The sequence below is a fragment of the Mandrillus leucophaeus genome, unplaced genomic scaffold (genome assembly GCF_000951045.1).
Source record: "Mandrillus leucophaeus isolate KB7577 unplaced genomic scaffold, Mleu.le_1.0 Scaffold826, whole genome shotgun sequence".
In the NCBI taxonomy this organism is placed as follows: Eukaryota; Metazoa; Chordata; class Mammalia; order Primates; family Cercopithecidae; genus Mandrillus; species Mandrillus leucophaeus.
Genome location: NW_012108986.1, coordinates 967,950 through 986,279, shown reverse-complemented (window position 1 = coordinate 986,279; position 18,330 = coordinate 967,950). Strand labels below are relative to the sequence as shown.

General features: G+C 37.4%; 1 protein-coding gene across 1 annotated transcript in view; it reads left to right on the top strand.

Annotated features, from left to right (window-relative positions):
• Positions 1–18,330, top strand: part of CNGB3 (cyclic nucleotide gated channel beta 3) — a 68,928-nt gene that overhangs the window by 30,908 nt on the left and 19,690 nt on the right. Inside the window, exons 5-6 of the mRNA XM_011968063.1 lie at positions 8,506–8,589; positions 14,930–15,048. Of these exons, the coding sequence (XP_011823453.1) occupies positions 8,506–8,589; positions 14,930–15,048 (203 nt within the window). The remainder of the gene's footprint in view (positions 1–8,505; positions 8,590–14,929; positions 15,049–18,330) is intronic.

Here is an 18,330-nt window from a genome sequence, read left to right as displayed (position 1 = left end):
TGGGATTACAGGCTTGAGCCACCGCGCCCGGCCCACTCTATTATTCTTACCTTCAGTTCTCTAGCAACCCTATCTGGATAACTGATAAGGTGGGGAGGAACTGGAAAAGTTTCACTAGAGTCAAAAGTCAAGCTGCTCCAGTGCAGTAGCTCATGGCTGTTATCCCAGCACTTTGGGAGGTCAAGGCAAGAGGATTGCCTGAGCCCAGGAGTTCAAGACCAGCCTGGCAACATAGTGAGACCTCATCTTTCAAATAATAGAAAATTTAGCCAGGTGCCTGTAGTCCCTACTACTCAGGAGGCCAAGGCAAGAGGATCACCTGAGCCCAGGAGGCTGAGGCTGCAGTGAGCCATGACTGTGCCTCTATACTCCAGCCTGGGCAACAGAGCGAGACTCTGTCCCAAAAAAAAAAAAAAAAAAGATCAAGACCAAGGCAATCCTTTGGCAATATTCACAGACTAAGACTTGGCACATATCTACAGTCACACACACTTTTCTACTTTCCTGCTAAGAAAAGCCTCTGAATCTCATGCAGGATTTTTCTCCTCTTAATCAAAGCAGGTGGAATTAGAGTCACAGATTTTCACTAAAACTTTGCTTCAATAAATTGTAGTTAATTAGTAAGATTTGCTGCTTCAACATGGGTGATCGGAGATTTGAAATAGCTTAGAGATGAATAGTCAAATTATATATATATTTTAATTTTTCACAAAAATGGTTCCTCTTCCTTGCAGATTTCACGTTATTCCAGGCCCAAGCACAAGTATTAAGCTAATAAGGAGTGATTCATTTCTATGAGATTGGGCAATTTCCCCTCATTTCTGATGATTTATTATTTCGATCTCGATTTTTAAATATATTTTATCAAATTAAATGCTAGGGAAATCACATTTTGCCTCTACCACTGCGTTACCAGAAATGGGAGAAACTTTCATGTTAGTTCTGTTGCGCCACCTAGTGGCTGGTATTAGAAGCGCATACTTTAGAAACAGCCCGCAGTCGGTAGGAAAGCAGGGACCCAGAGATACCAAAATTGGAACGTAGGTACCTTCAGTCTGACAAGGAAGGCACAATGTGTCTATTTGCTGCTCTGGTAATTATGCAGAACCCATCCCAACAGGACACCTCACTGGGATCTTTGACTCATTGTTTGCGATTATGTGGCAAAGAGAACCTGCAAAGGCTGTGACTTCCAAGGAAGAAAGGATGAGAAGGAAGTGTTTTGTGTGTGAGTGACAGACTGAGCCAGGAATAGAACCGGAATGGCAGCATGCTTTCTAACACTCACATGCAGATCCCCAGCAGTGGCATCCTACTTATCTGATATGTCATCACATATATACTCCACAGGGCCTGAAATCAGAACGTGAGAGGGAGACTACAGTGAGATTTGTGTTTCGTTTCTACCAACTTTATTTTTACTCTAATGGTATCAGCAATAAAGTATTGTTGCTAGATTTTTAAAAAATGTTTTGAATAGTGAGTTTATAATCTAAATGAACTCCATTCAACTATATATCCTCAGCAGTTGCTCTGTCGAAAGCACTGAGCCAGACATGGAGGGCTGCTGCCCAGCTACTGCAACCCTGTTGTTTCTGCCCTCTGGAGCCCTTCGATAGGAGGGAAGACACTAAATAAATGACATAATATACTTGGCTGTAAGGGACTCAAAATACATGAGGCACTTATATCAGGACCTGGTACATAGTAAATTACATAGTCATTATTAAATGGAGAAATAAAACTGATGCAACCGTGTGGGAGTTTCTACACAGGTAAAATCAGATTCTTCCTGTGGCCCTGCCTGATCATAGAAAAATTGACTAGATCAGGCGTACCCACCCCAGGGGCACAGACAAGTGCCAGTCGGTGGCCTGTTGGGAACCAGGCAGCAAAGAAGGAGGTGAGTGGTGGGTGAGTGAGAGCAGCTTCATCTGTATTTACAATCACTACTCATTGCTGGTATTATCACCCAAGCTCTGCCTCCTGTCAGATCAGCAGTGGCATTCGATTCTCATAGGAGTGGAGCCCTGTTGTGAACTATGCATGCGAGGGATCTAGGTTGCATGTGCCTTATGAGAATCTTATGCCTGATGATCTGTCACTGTCTCCCATCACCCCCAGATGGGACTGTCTAGTTGCAAGTAAACAAGCTCAGGGCTCCCACTGATTCTACATTATGGTGAGTTGTATAATTATTTTGTTACATATTACAAAGTAATAATAATAGAAAGAAAATGCACAATAAATGTAATGTGCTTGAATCATCCTGAAACCATCCCCCCAACTGCCCATCAGTGAAAAAAAAAATTGTCTTCCACAAAACTGGTCCCTGGTGCCAAAAAGATTGGGGACTGCTGGATTAGATTCATCTTCAGGATTCTAACTCATGACTACCCACTTTGACCCAAACTCCTAGAAAATTAGAACTATTGCCAATTTTCAGGGAAAGTTTGACAGAGATGATTTTTACTAGTGTTGCAAATATTGACTGTAAGTTTAGGTCTAAGTAATATTAATAAATTATGACATCACAGCACTTTGCAAAATTTTTATCACATTTGACTTTGCTGGTCCCAACAGCTACCAATCAGTATCATGCCTCACATAGTCAATGACATGGAGAACTGAATTCAGAATTCCCTGCCCCAGTCATATCACCTATAACGTACTTGTTTAATGAGAAAGGGGTTTAAGATAGAACAAAGCATGTCCCTTTGTAATAAACAGGCTGAGATGGAAAAAGCCCTGAAGACCATTGCTTATACTTGAGAGTGACTTAAATTCACAGTGAGTTATAAAATAGTGATGACATCTTAAGTTCTGTTTCAAAGAAAGCAGAAATGAGCCTAGAAATTGAGAAATTCTATAGGACTAAGAGAGTACACATTCCAAGGAAAAATTTTACCAACCTTACACTTGTATTCAGAGCTTGCCATTATTAAAAGTGGAATTTCCTGGGTACGAGAAACACCATCTAACCTATGGCTCTGTTGTGAATCAAAGTAACATTTCTCCCAACTCCATTCAAATCTCCAATATCCTCATTCAAATCTGTAACACAGCTGTACAGCACTGAATTTCTCATTGTCCAAAATGGAATAATTTCTAACAGCTTCATTCTATATGTCAGCCATTTTTATTTAGCATCCAACATGCCCTAAACCCTGGTGAGACACTGAGAATACAAGAGTGAATAATACAAACACTTTGATCTCAAGTTGCTCCAAGTGTAGATAAAAACACACACTCTGGTGATACTCCTCCTCCAATACCTATCGTACGTGTGACCTTAGAGAAAGTCAACAGGCTTCCTGGGACTCCAGTTCCTATCTAAAAACCAGGAGTGATGACCATCTATTCATTAATGCCAGGCATCAGTGGGAGGCTGGAAGAATTAAACAGGTAAAGATATGACAGTAAAACATAATACAAATGTTACATACTAGTATAATGCTAATGTTGATACTCTCTCAGGTACTCTCACTTTATAGAAAAAAGAGACATTTACAAAGCAATCCTGTCTTTTCATACATCAGAAAATTTCCTAACTAAACAAAATGGAGCTGGGTTACCGAGAGAAAAAGTTGCCCCAGGATGTAATTCTTTTTAAATCACACAATAATGAAGCAATGTATATCTCAAGAAAATAATCATTTTCTGGAGAAAGAAAGAGAATAATAATAGTTCTCAAACACATTATAAAATATAATGACATCACAATGCAAACTTTATTTCACTAGGCCTAAATCCAAATAAGAAGGATTTAGTCCTAAACAAAAGCTGCCCCAAAGCTAGTGGCGTCTTTTCTTAAAGTAATCATTGAGGGACAGAATCACTTAATTGGTGGAACTTAAATTCTAAGTTTTTACTATATACAGCTGCTAGATTCAGTTTGCATGACTTGACCCATGTGCTGTCCAAGTATGTTAATAAAAAGTCATCTTTAGATTGGTTCAAATGTTTTTCTCGGAGGAAATCCAAGCCGTCAGCTGAAAGCTATGGATGTAGATGCTTGTGTGTATTCCTGCCGAGAAAAGTGCTCACTGTTTGTTTATCTATGTTCAGGCTTATCTCCTAGGTTGGTCTCATACTTCCCGTTGATCCGATTTCCTTCACTGGTGCTATCTGCCCCTGAGCCCACCTAAAGAATAAAAGGGGAAAGAAGACTGAACACATTTCTCCGCAAAGGGAGACATTTTATTAAAATTTAAAATTAATAAAAATGAAAGTTGAAGTTTCATCTGTTCTTCTCCCCAGACCCATTCTCCTTTCTTCCTCCCTAGAGGTGGCCACGAAGACCCTCATCTGAGGATGCCCCTCCACTCCTCATCTTTATCATTTTACTTTGTAGTTATATGAACATAAACTGGCAGTAGTGTGTTTAGATTTTTGTAGTTGGAATCATACGGAATATATTCTATATCCAGACTACACTATTGGTTGAATTTAATCATATTTAAATAGATATAGTTTATTTTATTTTTATCTTTATTTTTCCAATTAATTTATTGATTTTTTTAAGACAAGGTCTTACTCTGTCACCCAGGCTGGAGAGCAGTGGTGCAATCTCAGCTCACTGCAACCCCGCCTCCCAGGTTCTAGCGATCTTCCCAGCTGAGCCTCTCAAGCAGCTGGGATTACAGGCACGTGTCACCACGCCCAGCTGATTTTTGTATTTTTAGTAGAGATGGGGTTTCGCCAGGTTGGCCAAGCTGGTCTCAAACTCCTGAGCTCAAGCAATCCGCCCTCCTCAGCCTCCAAAATCTGGGATTACAGGTGTAAGCCACCACACCCAGCCGATCTGTGATTTATTTTAACCATTTTACGATATTCCAATCTACAAATATTCAATATTTTATCTGCCCATAGGTTGACAGTATGTTGTTTCCAATTTTTTCAGTATTGAAAACAATACAGTCTATCCCATGCTATCCACAGGGGATTGGTTCCAGGACCCCCAAGGAAACCAAAATCTGTGGCGTAGTATTTGCAAATAACCTACCCACATCCTCCTGTATACTTTAACTCATCTGTAGATTACTTATAGTACCAAATACAATGTAAATGCTATGTAAATAATAGTTAAACCATATTTCTTGTTTGTATTTTTTTATTGTGGTACTGCTATTTTGTTTTTTTTTTTCTTCTGAATATTCTCCATCCACAGTTGTTTGAATCCGTGGAGGTGGAGTCCATGGAAACGGAGGCCGACTGTGCTGCCACACTGTTATATTTCCTTTCATTTGGTCTTGGGGTTGGGGTCTGTCTGGGGAGAGTGGCCATACACTCCAGCCTTGCCCTCACGGGGCTCCAGAGGATGGGTGGTGGCTATTCTCAGTGTGCCTTTCATGGGATACTTCTTGATCCCAGTCGACGACCTCATGCCTAGGTGGTCGACCATGAACAGACATTTCTCCCACAGGGAATTTATTTATATTGGCTGATGCTCTTGTGGCTTTTGTCTGATCCGTGTCCAGTTTATTCCTATAAGATAGCCACTCCCTAGGAAAACCCTGTACTGGAAAAAAAGTTAGGTTTGGATATGTCAGTCAGGCGAGACACAGGGGAAGCAGCACAACAAAACCCATGAAATAATAGAAGCATTTTTATTAATTACAGATCTCAGAGAGAAGAGGGCAGCACGCCTCACAGGGCCAATGGGAAGGGGGAACACTCGTGCTTAACCAGTGGAGAGAGAGAGAATGGGCCAAAGCCTTCTTGGGATCCAAGGTGTTACCCAGGGAGGTTTCCCAGGGGAAGTTCTGACAGGTTGGTTTACAGCAGACATGAGTTCCATGAGGTCTTGCTGTGACTGACAGGTAGTCACTGTGGAATATCTGCTCATCTATGTGGGCTCTGAGGGTCAGTGGGGCAATTCTAGTCAGTTGCATCCAGCTGTACCATAGAACGGTGGTCACCAGGAGGCAGTGGTATAAAGCAGATGTCTGGATCAACCATATTGAGGAACTGGAAAGAGGCAGAGAACTGGAAACCGTATCAAGAGTGACTGATTCCGCTTCTAGTATGAGAAAGTTAAACTTATATTCAAAATCGGTGCCAAGGCAACATAAAATTATAAGAATTTACTATACACACACATATTTGTGTGTGTGTGTGTATATACTTATATTCTGATTACTGTGGCAGTAATTCTGATTTTATATATATAATTTTATACATCTAAAATATATGTATTACATATGATTATATTTAAATTATATATATTTTTATAATATATTCCATTATATATTATATGTACATAATATATACATACATAATTTATATATTATAGATATACTTATATAAAATCAGAATTACTGCCACAGGAAAACAGCATTTAAAATCATTAATATTTCCCATGAATACAACTTAACATAGTTGGGAATTTTCATCAAATACATTCTGATAAGAATTGTTCAAGGAATACAAATGTCATTTTTTATTTACAAATTATAATTAAAACCTTAAAAATTAGTGCCAAAACTTCAGATTATTTATATAAAAACAAATATAAGTGGATCTTTTGAGATCTTCTATTTCTGATCATTTACAATGTAAATCTTCTCCACGGATATGAGTGATTGAGAGTTACCTTCATTGCAGAAATATTCCAGACACGTACATGTTCAAGAACTTCCAAGCATATTTCAAGTGGATTTTCTTTACCATATCAAAGACACAAACTTACTTTAGTGGAGAAGATTCAAAAATCAATCCAAAGTTTGTTTGTCTTTTTTCTAAGTGAGTTTTAAATGGATCAGAATACCAATATCTGAAGTGAAATTATTCCGAAATGATGACAGCATTTAAAGAAATTAAGCACTTGGGCTATTTATTTAATTTTTACTGAAAACAAAAGAACCATGCCTTTTAGAAAAAAAAAGAAAAAGTTATGTTTGTAATTTGCTTTAGCAAATATGCTAACCTATCAGACATACTAGGACTAAAACAAATATAAATAAAATGTATATACTTTGTGCAAAGCAAATACATAACAAGCAAAGAAAAGGTAAATTTCCCTCTGCCTAAAAGGGCCTTTGTGCATCTTTACAAATGCAAATCATCCTCATCCTCAAATGATTCAAATTTTATTACCCAAATGAGCACTTTTCTGGTGCCTCCCCTCTCTCCCATCCCACTCCCAAGCAAAATTAACTCTCTTTATCTTACAAGTTTTATGTGTATTTGTGGAATGTTTTATGACATGATTATCTTCTACCATCAATTACAGCTTTTCTGTTTACTTACAAAATCACCCCAACTAAAGTTACTTTCTTTCATCTTTAATTCCTCCAAGGTTGTCATACAAAGCCTTGCTCAAAACAGCTTCTCATCAGTATTTGTTAGACTGTATTAAGAAGATATATCTTCTGGCCTTGGCCTTTTTTTCTGTCCTAAAGAACCAAAAGCTTTACTTTCTGAAGTGATTTTTAAAAATTCTAACACTACATTCATCTGAATACCTCTCACCAATGGCTACTTGGAGATACTTCAATCATAAATTATTAGTTTGCCTTATCAGTCAAGCAACCCTGAAGTCTAAATTTCATATGGATCTAGGTCAAGTGTCTGTTACCGAAGTTATTACAGAAAACTGGTGATTGCTAAAGGAACGATTGTCCGATCCACAAATGAGAGCAGACCCTTAGCTTCTCCTTTCTCTGCCACTGACTCTATAATTAGTTCACAGCAAAACCATGATTCCCTCAAGGGGTGGACAGGACCACCCACAAGAGGAAAGCTATTACATGTTAGCAGCTCTGCAAGAAAATGAGAAAATATATATTTATTGAAAGCAAAAGATTCAAAACTGCTATGTGAGTTTTTGTAGCACCTAAAGATTTTTCTTTAGCTTTTATAGATATAATTATTTAAACAGAAGACAAATATAGACCTATAGCCAAACAAATAGTGTTTCTTACACTATTAAAGTGAATACAAACATTCACCCAACAGATACTGCTTTTGTATCTATTGTGTACATTTTCCCTGCCTTAAGAAGATAATTGAGTTGAAGAAGAAAGATAGACAAGCCTGCAATGTTAAATAATAATATCTAACAATGGTATGAAACATGTTTTAAGAAAGAAAAATATCTAGCAAAGATTTTGATCTATGTTGGTCCTAATATACTAACAATCTATTATTAGTATATTACCATTAATAGCTGTCATTAAGTATATTAAGTTTTTGTTATAAGTACCATTTTTATCCCCATTTTACATGTTAGTAAACTGAGGCATGAGAGGTTATGTAGCAATATGTAGCAGAGACAGGATTCACACCCAAGTCTATCTGAGCAAGATCTAAATCCTTGCCATTATACTATAGGTATTTTTTTTCTAAATTTTGGGTCATGACAAGTCCATAGCCATTGGCAGTTAATATTTTTATGTTAATACAAACAATATATATTACTGTTTATTTTCATTGAGTTTTGAATTCATTTGGAATATTAGCCTTTTAGTTGTTTCTATAAGAATTATTTTTCTTTTTATATAGGGTTGTGATACACAGATGATTTATGACATGTTGCTAAGATTGAAATCCATTCTCTATTTGCCTGGTGACTTTGTCTGCAAAAAGGTGAGTGTATGCTATTTTTCAAATGCACAACTAATAAATGAATTTGAGGATTTCAGACATAAGTCAAGAGCATTGTTTAAACAAAATTTGTTCAGGGTGAATTCCATAGTATAGAAATTATTATGATGTATAGCTCTGTACAGCAATAATGCGCCCTCAGAGTTCACAAAGGAATAAGACAATATGGATTTCACTACTCATATTATAGGATAGAAGTATGGGTAGCCTGAAAAACTGCTTTGTATAAATGTTAATTATCAATTGTCACAGCTCATTAATCTCAAATATTTAAAGTGGAGGCAAAAGTTCTAGAAGCGATAGGTGGTTCAGCCTTTTTTATGTCTTCGGCAAAATATCAGTTACCTTCATTTTGCTCTCCCAAGTAGTGAATAATCAATGCCACATTTTAAAAACCGGTACTGTGCTTTTTATGATTACAAAATAATACATATTCATTATTTTAAAATAGAAAACACATAAAAACATAAGGACATAAATTCCACCATCCAGTAATAACCACTCTTCATATATTTTGGCCTATCTTTTTCTATTGACTGATGGATACAGCTTGTGCTATAAAAGTGGCATCATACTTTACATATGTTTTGAAACATGTTTTGTCATGTAACAATATATCATATGAACATTTTATGTATTAAGTAATCTACAATATGATTTTTTAAAGCTGCATGATATTTCAGTCTAGGGATGTATCAGGATCAATTTTCAAATGTCTGCTATCATAAATAAAACAAACATCCCGTCAGATAAATATTTTTGCATATTTCTGATCACTAACTTGAAGGGGGAGAAAAGGAATGATGACCCTGGGATTTATATAGTGAGAAACTAAATCAAAGATAAACTCAATAATCAAAATTTAAAAAGAAAAATGAGTAGTTAAAAAAAATGCAAGATGATCCAAGACCTCGGTGAGTTCACAAGCGAATAAAGATGAGAGGCACTTTTATCATTTCAAAATAATGTGTTAAATGCTATGGTCAAAGAAAGCACAAGCTGTTGTAGGACATAAAGGAGGGGCACCTGTCCTTCCTGGTTACTGGTAAGATTTCCTAGAGAAGATAAGGTCTGAGCTAAGTCTTGAAAAATGAATTGGAGTAAACCAAGTGAAAGAGGAAATAGGCGTTCTGGGTAGAGGAAAGAAGTGTGAGCTAAGGCAAAAAGGAAGGAACTGTGTCTATAGAGGGAGTACAGAGAACTATAATAAGGCAAATGTTAGAACAATTTTAGAATGATTTATTCCACAAAACTCAGGAAATGTTTCTCAATACAATGAGCCAGAAACAGTGCTGGGCACTGAGCAAAAAAAAAAAAGATGGTTCTTGTCCTTTAGGGTCCTACCTTTCTAGTGCCATGGTATTCAATTCACAGTGCACATCAGAATCACCTGAATGAAGACGTCTGGGCTCCACCCCTCAGTGATTGATTTGGTCTAGATGGAGCCCATATACCAGTATTATTTAAAAGCTCCCATATGATTCTAAAATGCAGCCAAAACTAAGAACCAGTGGCTTCATGGGAGAGACAAGCAATAAACAAGTGAAATTAAGTCAATGCGTAATTCCAAAATGTGCTAAGTTGTATAAAGGGAAAATAGAAGTTGCCAGAAGAGTATGCAGTGGCAACGACACTTAATTTAGATCCAGGGTTGGGAGATGGGGAGGTTATTAGGTTGTCAGGAGTGACCCTCAAAAAATCTAAAGATAAATAGTTCTTTAGTTTCAAAAAAAGAAGTGGACAGGATGGTATTTTTTATGAAGACTTGGAACCATGAGCCAAGAGGCAAGATGGAGGTTGGCATATCCTAGGAACAGAAGCAAGTGAGTGATGGGCTGTGGTGAAACAGACGAAGTCAAATGGAGTATGAGGTACTTCAAGGCATCAGGTGGAGATGCCAAGTACACAGTGAAAATCAGTCTAATGAGAGAGGATGGAACTGGGGGTTACTGGGAATTGGAATATAAAGGAAACAGACTTCAACAAAAGCTCAAGGAAAGGTCAGAGAAGAGGGCCTTGGCTCTAACTTTGAAGAGCTCCAGTGTTCGTGGAAGAGATCAATTAAGAAGAGTCAGAGAGGGCAACTGAGAAGGAGCTTTCATAGATGAAGGGAGGAAATGGAAGAGAGATTATGATAAAATGGGAACCAAGAATATACAATCCCACACAAATTAGTCCAAGTTAAAATAAGGCAGATTAGTGATATGAAATCAGTTTTATTAAAATGGGAAATACAAGTCACAGTGCAGTCCAAGAACCCCTTGGGGGCAGTGGTGTACTGGAATGACATGACTTTAATGCACCAAAAAATGTCCTTTCATTTGGGGCCAGTAGCAACAGAGATTGAAAATTGTGATAACTCACATAAACTTTAGCACCTGTGCCCCTAAGCAGTGCAAATTTGTTTAACAAAGTATGAAATGCAGAGTAGATGCAACCTTCTCATTTCTAATTTCTTCTTCACATCACATTCATCACTCAATAACAAAAACATCAGTGGAGACAAATGAGGCAGGAAAAGGAATAAATGGGTGGAAAGTAGAAATGAGGAGACATTAGACTGACAAGTCACATTTCTTTAAGAAGGGATTTGCATGATAGTAGATATTGACAGAGAAGAAAGGCTGTTACTTGACAGGACTTCAGGTGGCTGAATTCAGCTTTGTTTTGCTTATCGTTGTCACAAAATATTGAAGGCAAGGAGAAGGAAAAACATATGTTCAATTTGAGGTTATCTATAGAATTTAAGAGATGACGGCATTTGGGGCCAAGTTTGCTGACCTACCTAATCCCCAGGAATTGACTGAGTGGTAGCTTGGGCGGCTTGAAAGAGTGGGAGTTTTCTTCAGATGCTCTAGGGCAGGGCAGAAATCACCTAGAGCTCTTGTTAAAGCATCAGTTTCTAGGACCTCATTCCCAAAAACTCTGATATGTATTTCTGCAGTGAGAACTCTCAGTAAACTGAGAATTTGCACCTCTACACAAGCTCCTAGTGATGCTGCTGCTGCTGACCCAGGAACCACACTTTAAGTAGCACTGCTCTTTTCTGCTGGGGTGCCCTTGAGTGTCACAAAGCCCTCATGAGCCTTAGAAATAGCTTCCTACACAGAAACCCTGAAATTTTGAAGTGCACTCTCTCCAGGGGTTACCTCACTCTACATGAAGCTCTTGTTTTTTCATACTTTCTCCAAATTAGTCCACACACTAACAACCAGAGCTTGGTTCAATCTTATTTTGCACATGCTGTCAGCCCTTATTCTCTGAGGAATGTCTCCTTAATTTGAATGCTAATTAAACTGCAGAAAGGGCTTAAATTAGCCTAGAAATATGCAAGAAATAGTGGAAGTTTTGGTTCGTTGATTATGCCAGATCTCCTTGGAAAATTATTGAAATGAGCATTAAAAAATAATTAAAAGAGCTGAACTGTATTTAAGTACTCACTATGTACTTCTACCTCCAGTCAGTTGTAATAACTGCCTTTGAAAAATCATTCCAGTTCCTTGAGAATTACTTCATGCAAAGAATAAGGAATATGACCCCGTCCTCATCATTACTTCCTAAAGTATCTCTTGGAAAACTAATTTTCAGACATCATGCCTTATTTTTTAAATTATTCATGGCTATTTTATAGGTTTTTAAGAGATCAGTCCCGATACTGGAGTCACCGTTAGATATGGTCTGTCTTCATGTATTATATGGAGTCAGATGACATAGGTGCCACTAGTTCTGGCACTGTCACCTGCGAGCCTTATACGTTTGCTCAAGACACTTAATTTTTTAAACCTCGACTACCAATTTTTAAACAAGAGTAATGATGCTTTTCCTACTTGACTTCACTGGGATTTTTGCAAGAATTAGATGAATGAATATCTATGAAATGCTTTGCAGTTATAAAGTAGCATGTTCTGTTAGAACAAATATAGGAATTAAAATAAGGAGCTATGTAAATGTCAGGTAATGTAATGATTTTTTAAAGTAATATGCAAAGACATGATATTGTTATTAGCATTAATAGTATGTAAATAAATATAACAAGATCCATTTATGTTGGAATTTCTACTTTTATATGTTTTTGAGTATAAATATATGCTTAATATTTTGCACAGGCGAGGTGCGGTGGCTCACGCCTGTAATTCCAACACTTTGGGAGGCCAAGGCAGCAGGATCACATGAGTCCAAGAGTTTAAGACAAGCCTGGACAACATGGCAAAACCCTGTCTCTACAAAAAATACAAAAATTAGCCAGGCATGGTGGCTTATGCCTGTGGTCCCAGCTACTCAGGAGGCTGAGGTGGAAGGATCACTTGAATGTGGGAGGCAGAGGTTGTAGTGAACTGATATCGTGCCACTGGACTCTAGCCTGGGCAACAGAGCAAGACCCTGTCTCAGAGCAAAAACAACCAAAAAATTTTAATTAAAAAAATATTTTGCACAATGCAAAACTTAAACATATTTCTTGCATTGCTCAGTTAGGAGATGTGGGTTCTAGGCTTCCTTTGCTTCTAATTACTGGGTCATACAACTTTAACTAATTAGCTAAGCCAATCTGTGCCTTTGTTTTAATTTCTGTAAAAAGGAAATAATAGTACTTACTTTACCTTCCTTATAAGAGTAATGGGGAGATAAAATAAGAATTTCAGCTTCCTGGATATTAACTAAAAGGTGGATTCTGATAACTTTAAACACAACCCGGCAATTATAAAGCAACAATAGTTGATATTCAGGAAAATAAACCTAGGTATGGAAGGACTTTAAAATCTCCCAGAGAATAGCTAAGTTATATTTTCCTTATTCATAAATGAGTGTCTTCTACATGTCAAGCCTGCGTTCAGCACTGTAACAAAGTTGACATTTTCTCAGCCATCTCGGGGAGTAAACTACAGTCAATATTTTTTTTCTTCCAAAGCATGATGTAGGCTAAATACTTTTTAAAATAAAAATTTAAAAAATCTTTTAATCTCGTGTTGATTTTAGTGTATTCTAATTCTTTCAAAGTATGGTTAATGAGAATATTTGAATAACTCAAATAACCCAGTCCCCTCCTAAGCCAAGTAAGTGAATTTATCTATTAATGATTTTCTTTTTTATATAGCTAAAGGTGATCAAGGCACTACTCATTCAGATATGTAGGCTATCCAAATAGTTTGCCTAGTGTTATGCAATCTGGTCTATTTAAAGTTTAATAGCCTTTCTTGACCTAAGTGCCATTAGATCTCTTGTAAGACATTTATTCTTTTTGGAAGTTAGAGCGAGAAGATGTGTTCCAAGGGCCTCATAACCACCCACTAGTTTGGTGATTTACTTACAAGAACTCATACAATTCAACATAAAGTTATATTTATGGCTTGAGATTTATTATAGCAAAGAATAAAATGCAGGAATAGCAAGAAAAAGATATACACGAGAGAAAATCAGACACAGGCTTACTAGGTCCTATTTCTGTGAGGGTCACATGGATGCATTTTTCTCTCCAGTGGACCACAGAAACATGAGCAAAATATCTCCACCCAGGGAAGCTCATGTTAGTCTTGGGTCCAATGTTCTTAAATGGGGCATATAGCTGCATGACCAGACATGATTCAGACTTCAAAATATGTAGGATGTACACATCGTAAATCTTTGTGATTATATTAAATAGTGTTGACAGCCTGGTACATCCTGCTACATTGGCTCAGGAATATAGAATAACACCATTAACCAGTGGCTATGTGAACATTCCAGGAGTTTAATTCTTAGGGCTTGAACAAATATCATTCCCCTGGTCCCAAGGGTCCCCAAAGATAGGCAAGAACTGAGTAAAACAACCTACTCCATTAATACTTCATCTCAGCATGGAATACTAATAATAACTCAAAGATCTCCTATGCCCCAATTCCCCAAATCAGACCTCGATGACATGGGTAGAAGAATAGAATTGACCCTTGAAAGACTGCAGTCTATACTCTTTGGCTAGACCAAGCAACTTCTACCAAGCATAGTGGTGGTCATCAAAGCAAGGCTTGACCATGCTTAAAATCAATTACTTCTTCTACCCAGGGTCCTTCCTAAAGCAATGTGCTAACTGAAATATCTTCATGTATCCAAGGGAGGCAAACAGTACTCACATGTTGAGAAGTATCATCTTCCTAATCATTTCCTTTCACATGATATGTCTAACCAATGTCTGTAAATACTTTAGGTCTTAAGACAATTACTTTCACACTAATGTTCTTTGCTTCCTTCATTTATATTTACTCCTCTAAAAGAGTTTATATTTCTTAATTTACAGCATAATTGTCAAGAATAAAATAACTACCATTTCCTCTTTATATTTAAAATGTAGGGAGAAATTGGCAAGGAAATGTATATCATCAAGCATGGAGAAGTCCAAGTTCTCGGAGGCCCTGATGGTACTAAAGTTCTGGTTACTCTGAAAGCTGGGTCAGTGTTTGGAGAAATCAGGTATCTGAAAGATACTTCATAAACATTGAAGCCCATCGTTTGTCATAAAAGAAAAATCTTAGGTAGTAAAATAAGTAAAGTTCCTGCTCAGATTTATAAAAGGTTTGATTGTGCTGATAGCATTGGTAAAATAAGGATTTTCATATTTCTATTCATCCCTTCACCAAAAAGACCTGAGGAAAAGAACTGGGTCATTCAGCTCTTTAGTCCAGGACTTAGAGCAGTGCCTGGCATAAAGCAGGTTCCCAGTATATGTTGAATGGATGTGCAAATGAATTAGTTAATGAGAGAAGAGGTTTGGAGGGTTCATTGTTACCAGATTGTTGGAAGACTTGAATGCCTTGCTAACAAGAGGATCTTGAGTAGGCTAGTGATGTGATCATAGCTGTGGGACCAAATTTCCTGAGTTTAAACTCCAGTTTCACCACTACTGGCTTTTTTCCTCTGTTACTTGTCCCCGCTGTTCCTCAGTTTCCTCACCTTAATAATTAGGATAATAATAGAACGTACCTTAAAGTGTTGGTAAATGAGTTAATTCATTAAAAGCACTTAGAACATTGCCTGGCATCTGTTAAGAGCTCAATAAATATTACTTATTTTTACCATTGTTTCTTATTGGCCCGGAAAAGTTTATCCTAGAAAAAGAAAGTCCCCAAGAGGAAAAATATAGACAGCAAATTTAAGCATTTTGTGGGCTAAACACTTCTATATGCATTATCACATTTATTCAACCAAAAAATATTCATTGAGTGCCTAGTACTTGCTAGATTGTCAGGTATTGCTCTTAACTCTAGGAATAAACTATATAAAAAATATTAGACAAGATATGGCCCCTGAAAGAGCTTACAGAACAGTCGGGGAAAACTGATAATAAATAGTCAATTAGCTAGACAAGATGAATTCACATTGTAATAACTGCTATGAAGGAAAAAATGGTTAGAACATAACAGGACACTACTTAGATGCAATGGTCAGGAATGACCTCTCTAGGGAGATAATATTTGAGCTGAGATTTGAAAGAGTAAAGGATCAGCCATTCAGAATTGGGGGAAGAGCCTCTCTGATTACTGAAGGCCTAGAGGTAAAGCAAGTTTGTCTGGTCAATGGGCAGAAAGGTGAATATGGCTGGAGTACAGTGAATAAGAACAGTGGGGAGATGAGGCCAAATAGGTGAGCAAGACCCAGATAACACATGGTCTCTTAGGCCACGATAGGAATTTATGTCTTTTTCTAAATATGAATGAATGCCAGGGTTTTAGGCAAAAGAATGACACACTCTGAATTCTTATTTTAAAAGACAACCTCAACAACTATGTGGAAAAGATACAGTAGAGAAGCGAGAATGAATAGAGACCAATTAGAAGTCAACTGCAGTGGCGCAAGTGCAAGATGATGGTGTCTGGAACTGGGATACTGGCTCATATGATGAAAAGAAAAGTACCCTGTCAGGCAGTTATTAATATATTTATTTCATAATTTATATTTCATATTTTCATAATATATTTATTTCATCTATCCCAAGATGCCAAGTACTATATCTTGCCCAGGACACCATAGCTAATGAATTATAGGGACAACATTCAAACCTGGGTCTTCACGGATCGGGGTCCAGTGATCTTTATACCACGTCACAGAAGAAATTTCCAGTCTCTAATTTCATAGCTGCTAAGAAGTTATCTTCGTGTTCCAGAAATATGGATAATTTTAGATGACTTCATAGGAGCATCGTTAGGGTTTCTTTGGAATGTTGAAGCATGTTATTTCTCTGTTGGAAATGTGGCTTCTCTCTTTAATTTTTTTCTCCTTGTTTAATGACTGATTATTGTTAAGATGATCCTCTGAGGATCTTGCTCCTGGGCAGTGGTGGAAACACTTCTCAGAATGTACAAGACCTGAGTTCTTTGCCTGTTTTCTATCATTTCCTTCCTGGGAGTCCTTGCAAAAGTGATTTAATATTTTGCGACTTAATAATCACTGTAATCTTCAAGGTCATAAAACATGCAACAGTTTAATCTGAAACACTGCAGAAATTAATTAGCTGACCTTTCCCAAGGGTTGAGTACTCCCTGAAGAATAAGCCTTATAAATACAAGTATGTTAATTGCTGATATTATCATGACAGGAAGAACTACTCTAGGAATTGATTCCAGGTGTAGCTGAGTTGCAACTGAAAGTAATCCTAGATTCCTGACAGCAGCTTCTCAAATAAATCTCCTATTACCCATTTGGTTTCTAAGGCCAAATTGAAGCCGGTAGAATGGACAAGCTTTAAACCTGCTCAGTAGTTTGGTTGATTCAAGTGAAAGGGAGCTTTTTGCCTTGATTCTCTTTTTGGCTGTGGTTATGGGAAAACAGGATGCATCTGCCTCTTTCCAGATACCCACAGGCTTCACAGGCCCACAGCTGTCATACACCCCTGAAGCTCTAGTCATTTATTCCAGAGCTGGAGGCATGCCTGCCAAACATCCAGATACTGGAAAGATCTAGTAATAGTGTTTACTACTCAAAAATGCTGTGACCTTTGTTAAAATGAGCTCAATCCAGCACTATCATGTAGCCTTTAAAAGAGTTCTTTTTCCTCAGGAAAAAAATGAAGAAAAAAATTAAGGGCTTTCAAGGACATTATATATTAATCCAAAAGAGCAAAACCCTGACTAAAATATAGATTTACAGCCTGTCACAGAGAAAACCCAGACCACATTTCCAATTAACATCTGAAGAGTGCAGATACCCCATTTCTAAAAGAGAGACCCAGGGTCTGCTGAGGGATGGCCCTGTGGTGGTTCCGACTCCATCATTTTCCTTACACATGCATTTAGTCCCAAGTCTTATTCCCTGAATGTATTTAACCACTTCCTGTCTGCATTCTGTTTCTGTTAAAATGACATTTTTCTTAAAACACATCTGAGTTTTTATTTCTTGTGTTGCCATTATTATTTCAATAGGATTTTCTGTTGGTTTCATCTCTCTTCAGAATATCCTCCCCCAGGAAATTTTTCATTCATCCTTCAAATGATACCTTTTTGAAGCGATCTTTAACCCCTAAAACAACTAGTTGCTCTTTATTCTATGCTTCCATAGCATTTCATTCGTGCCTTTATTACAGTAATTACTACTGATTTATAATTAATTTGTTCAGACAGGTCTCTCCAACAGACTGAGCTACTGAAATATAAGAACTAGAGGCCGGGTACAGTGGCTCACACCTGTAATCCCAGCACTTTGGGATGCTGAGGTGGGCGGATCACGAGGCCAGGGGATCGAGACCGTCCTGGCTAACAC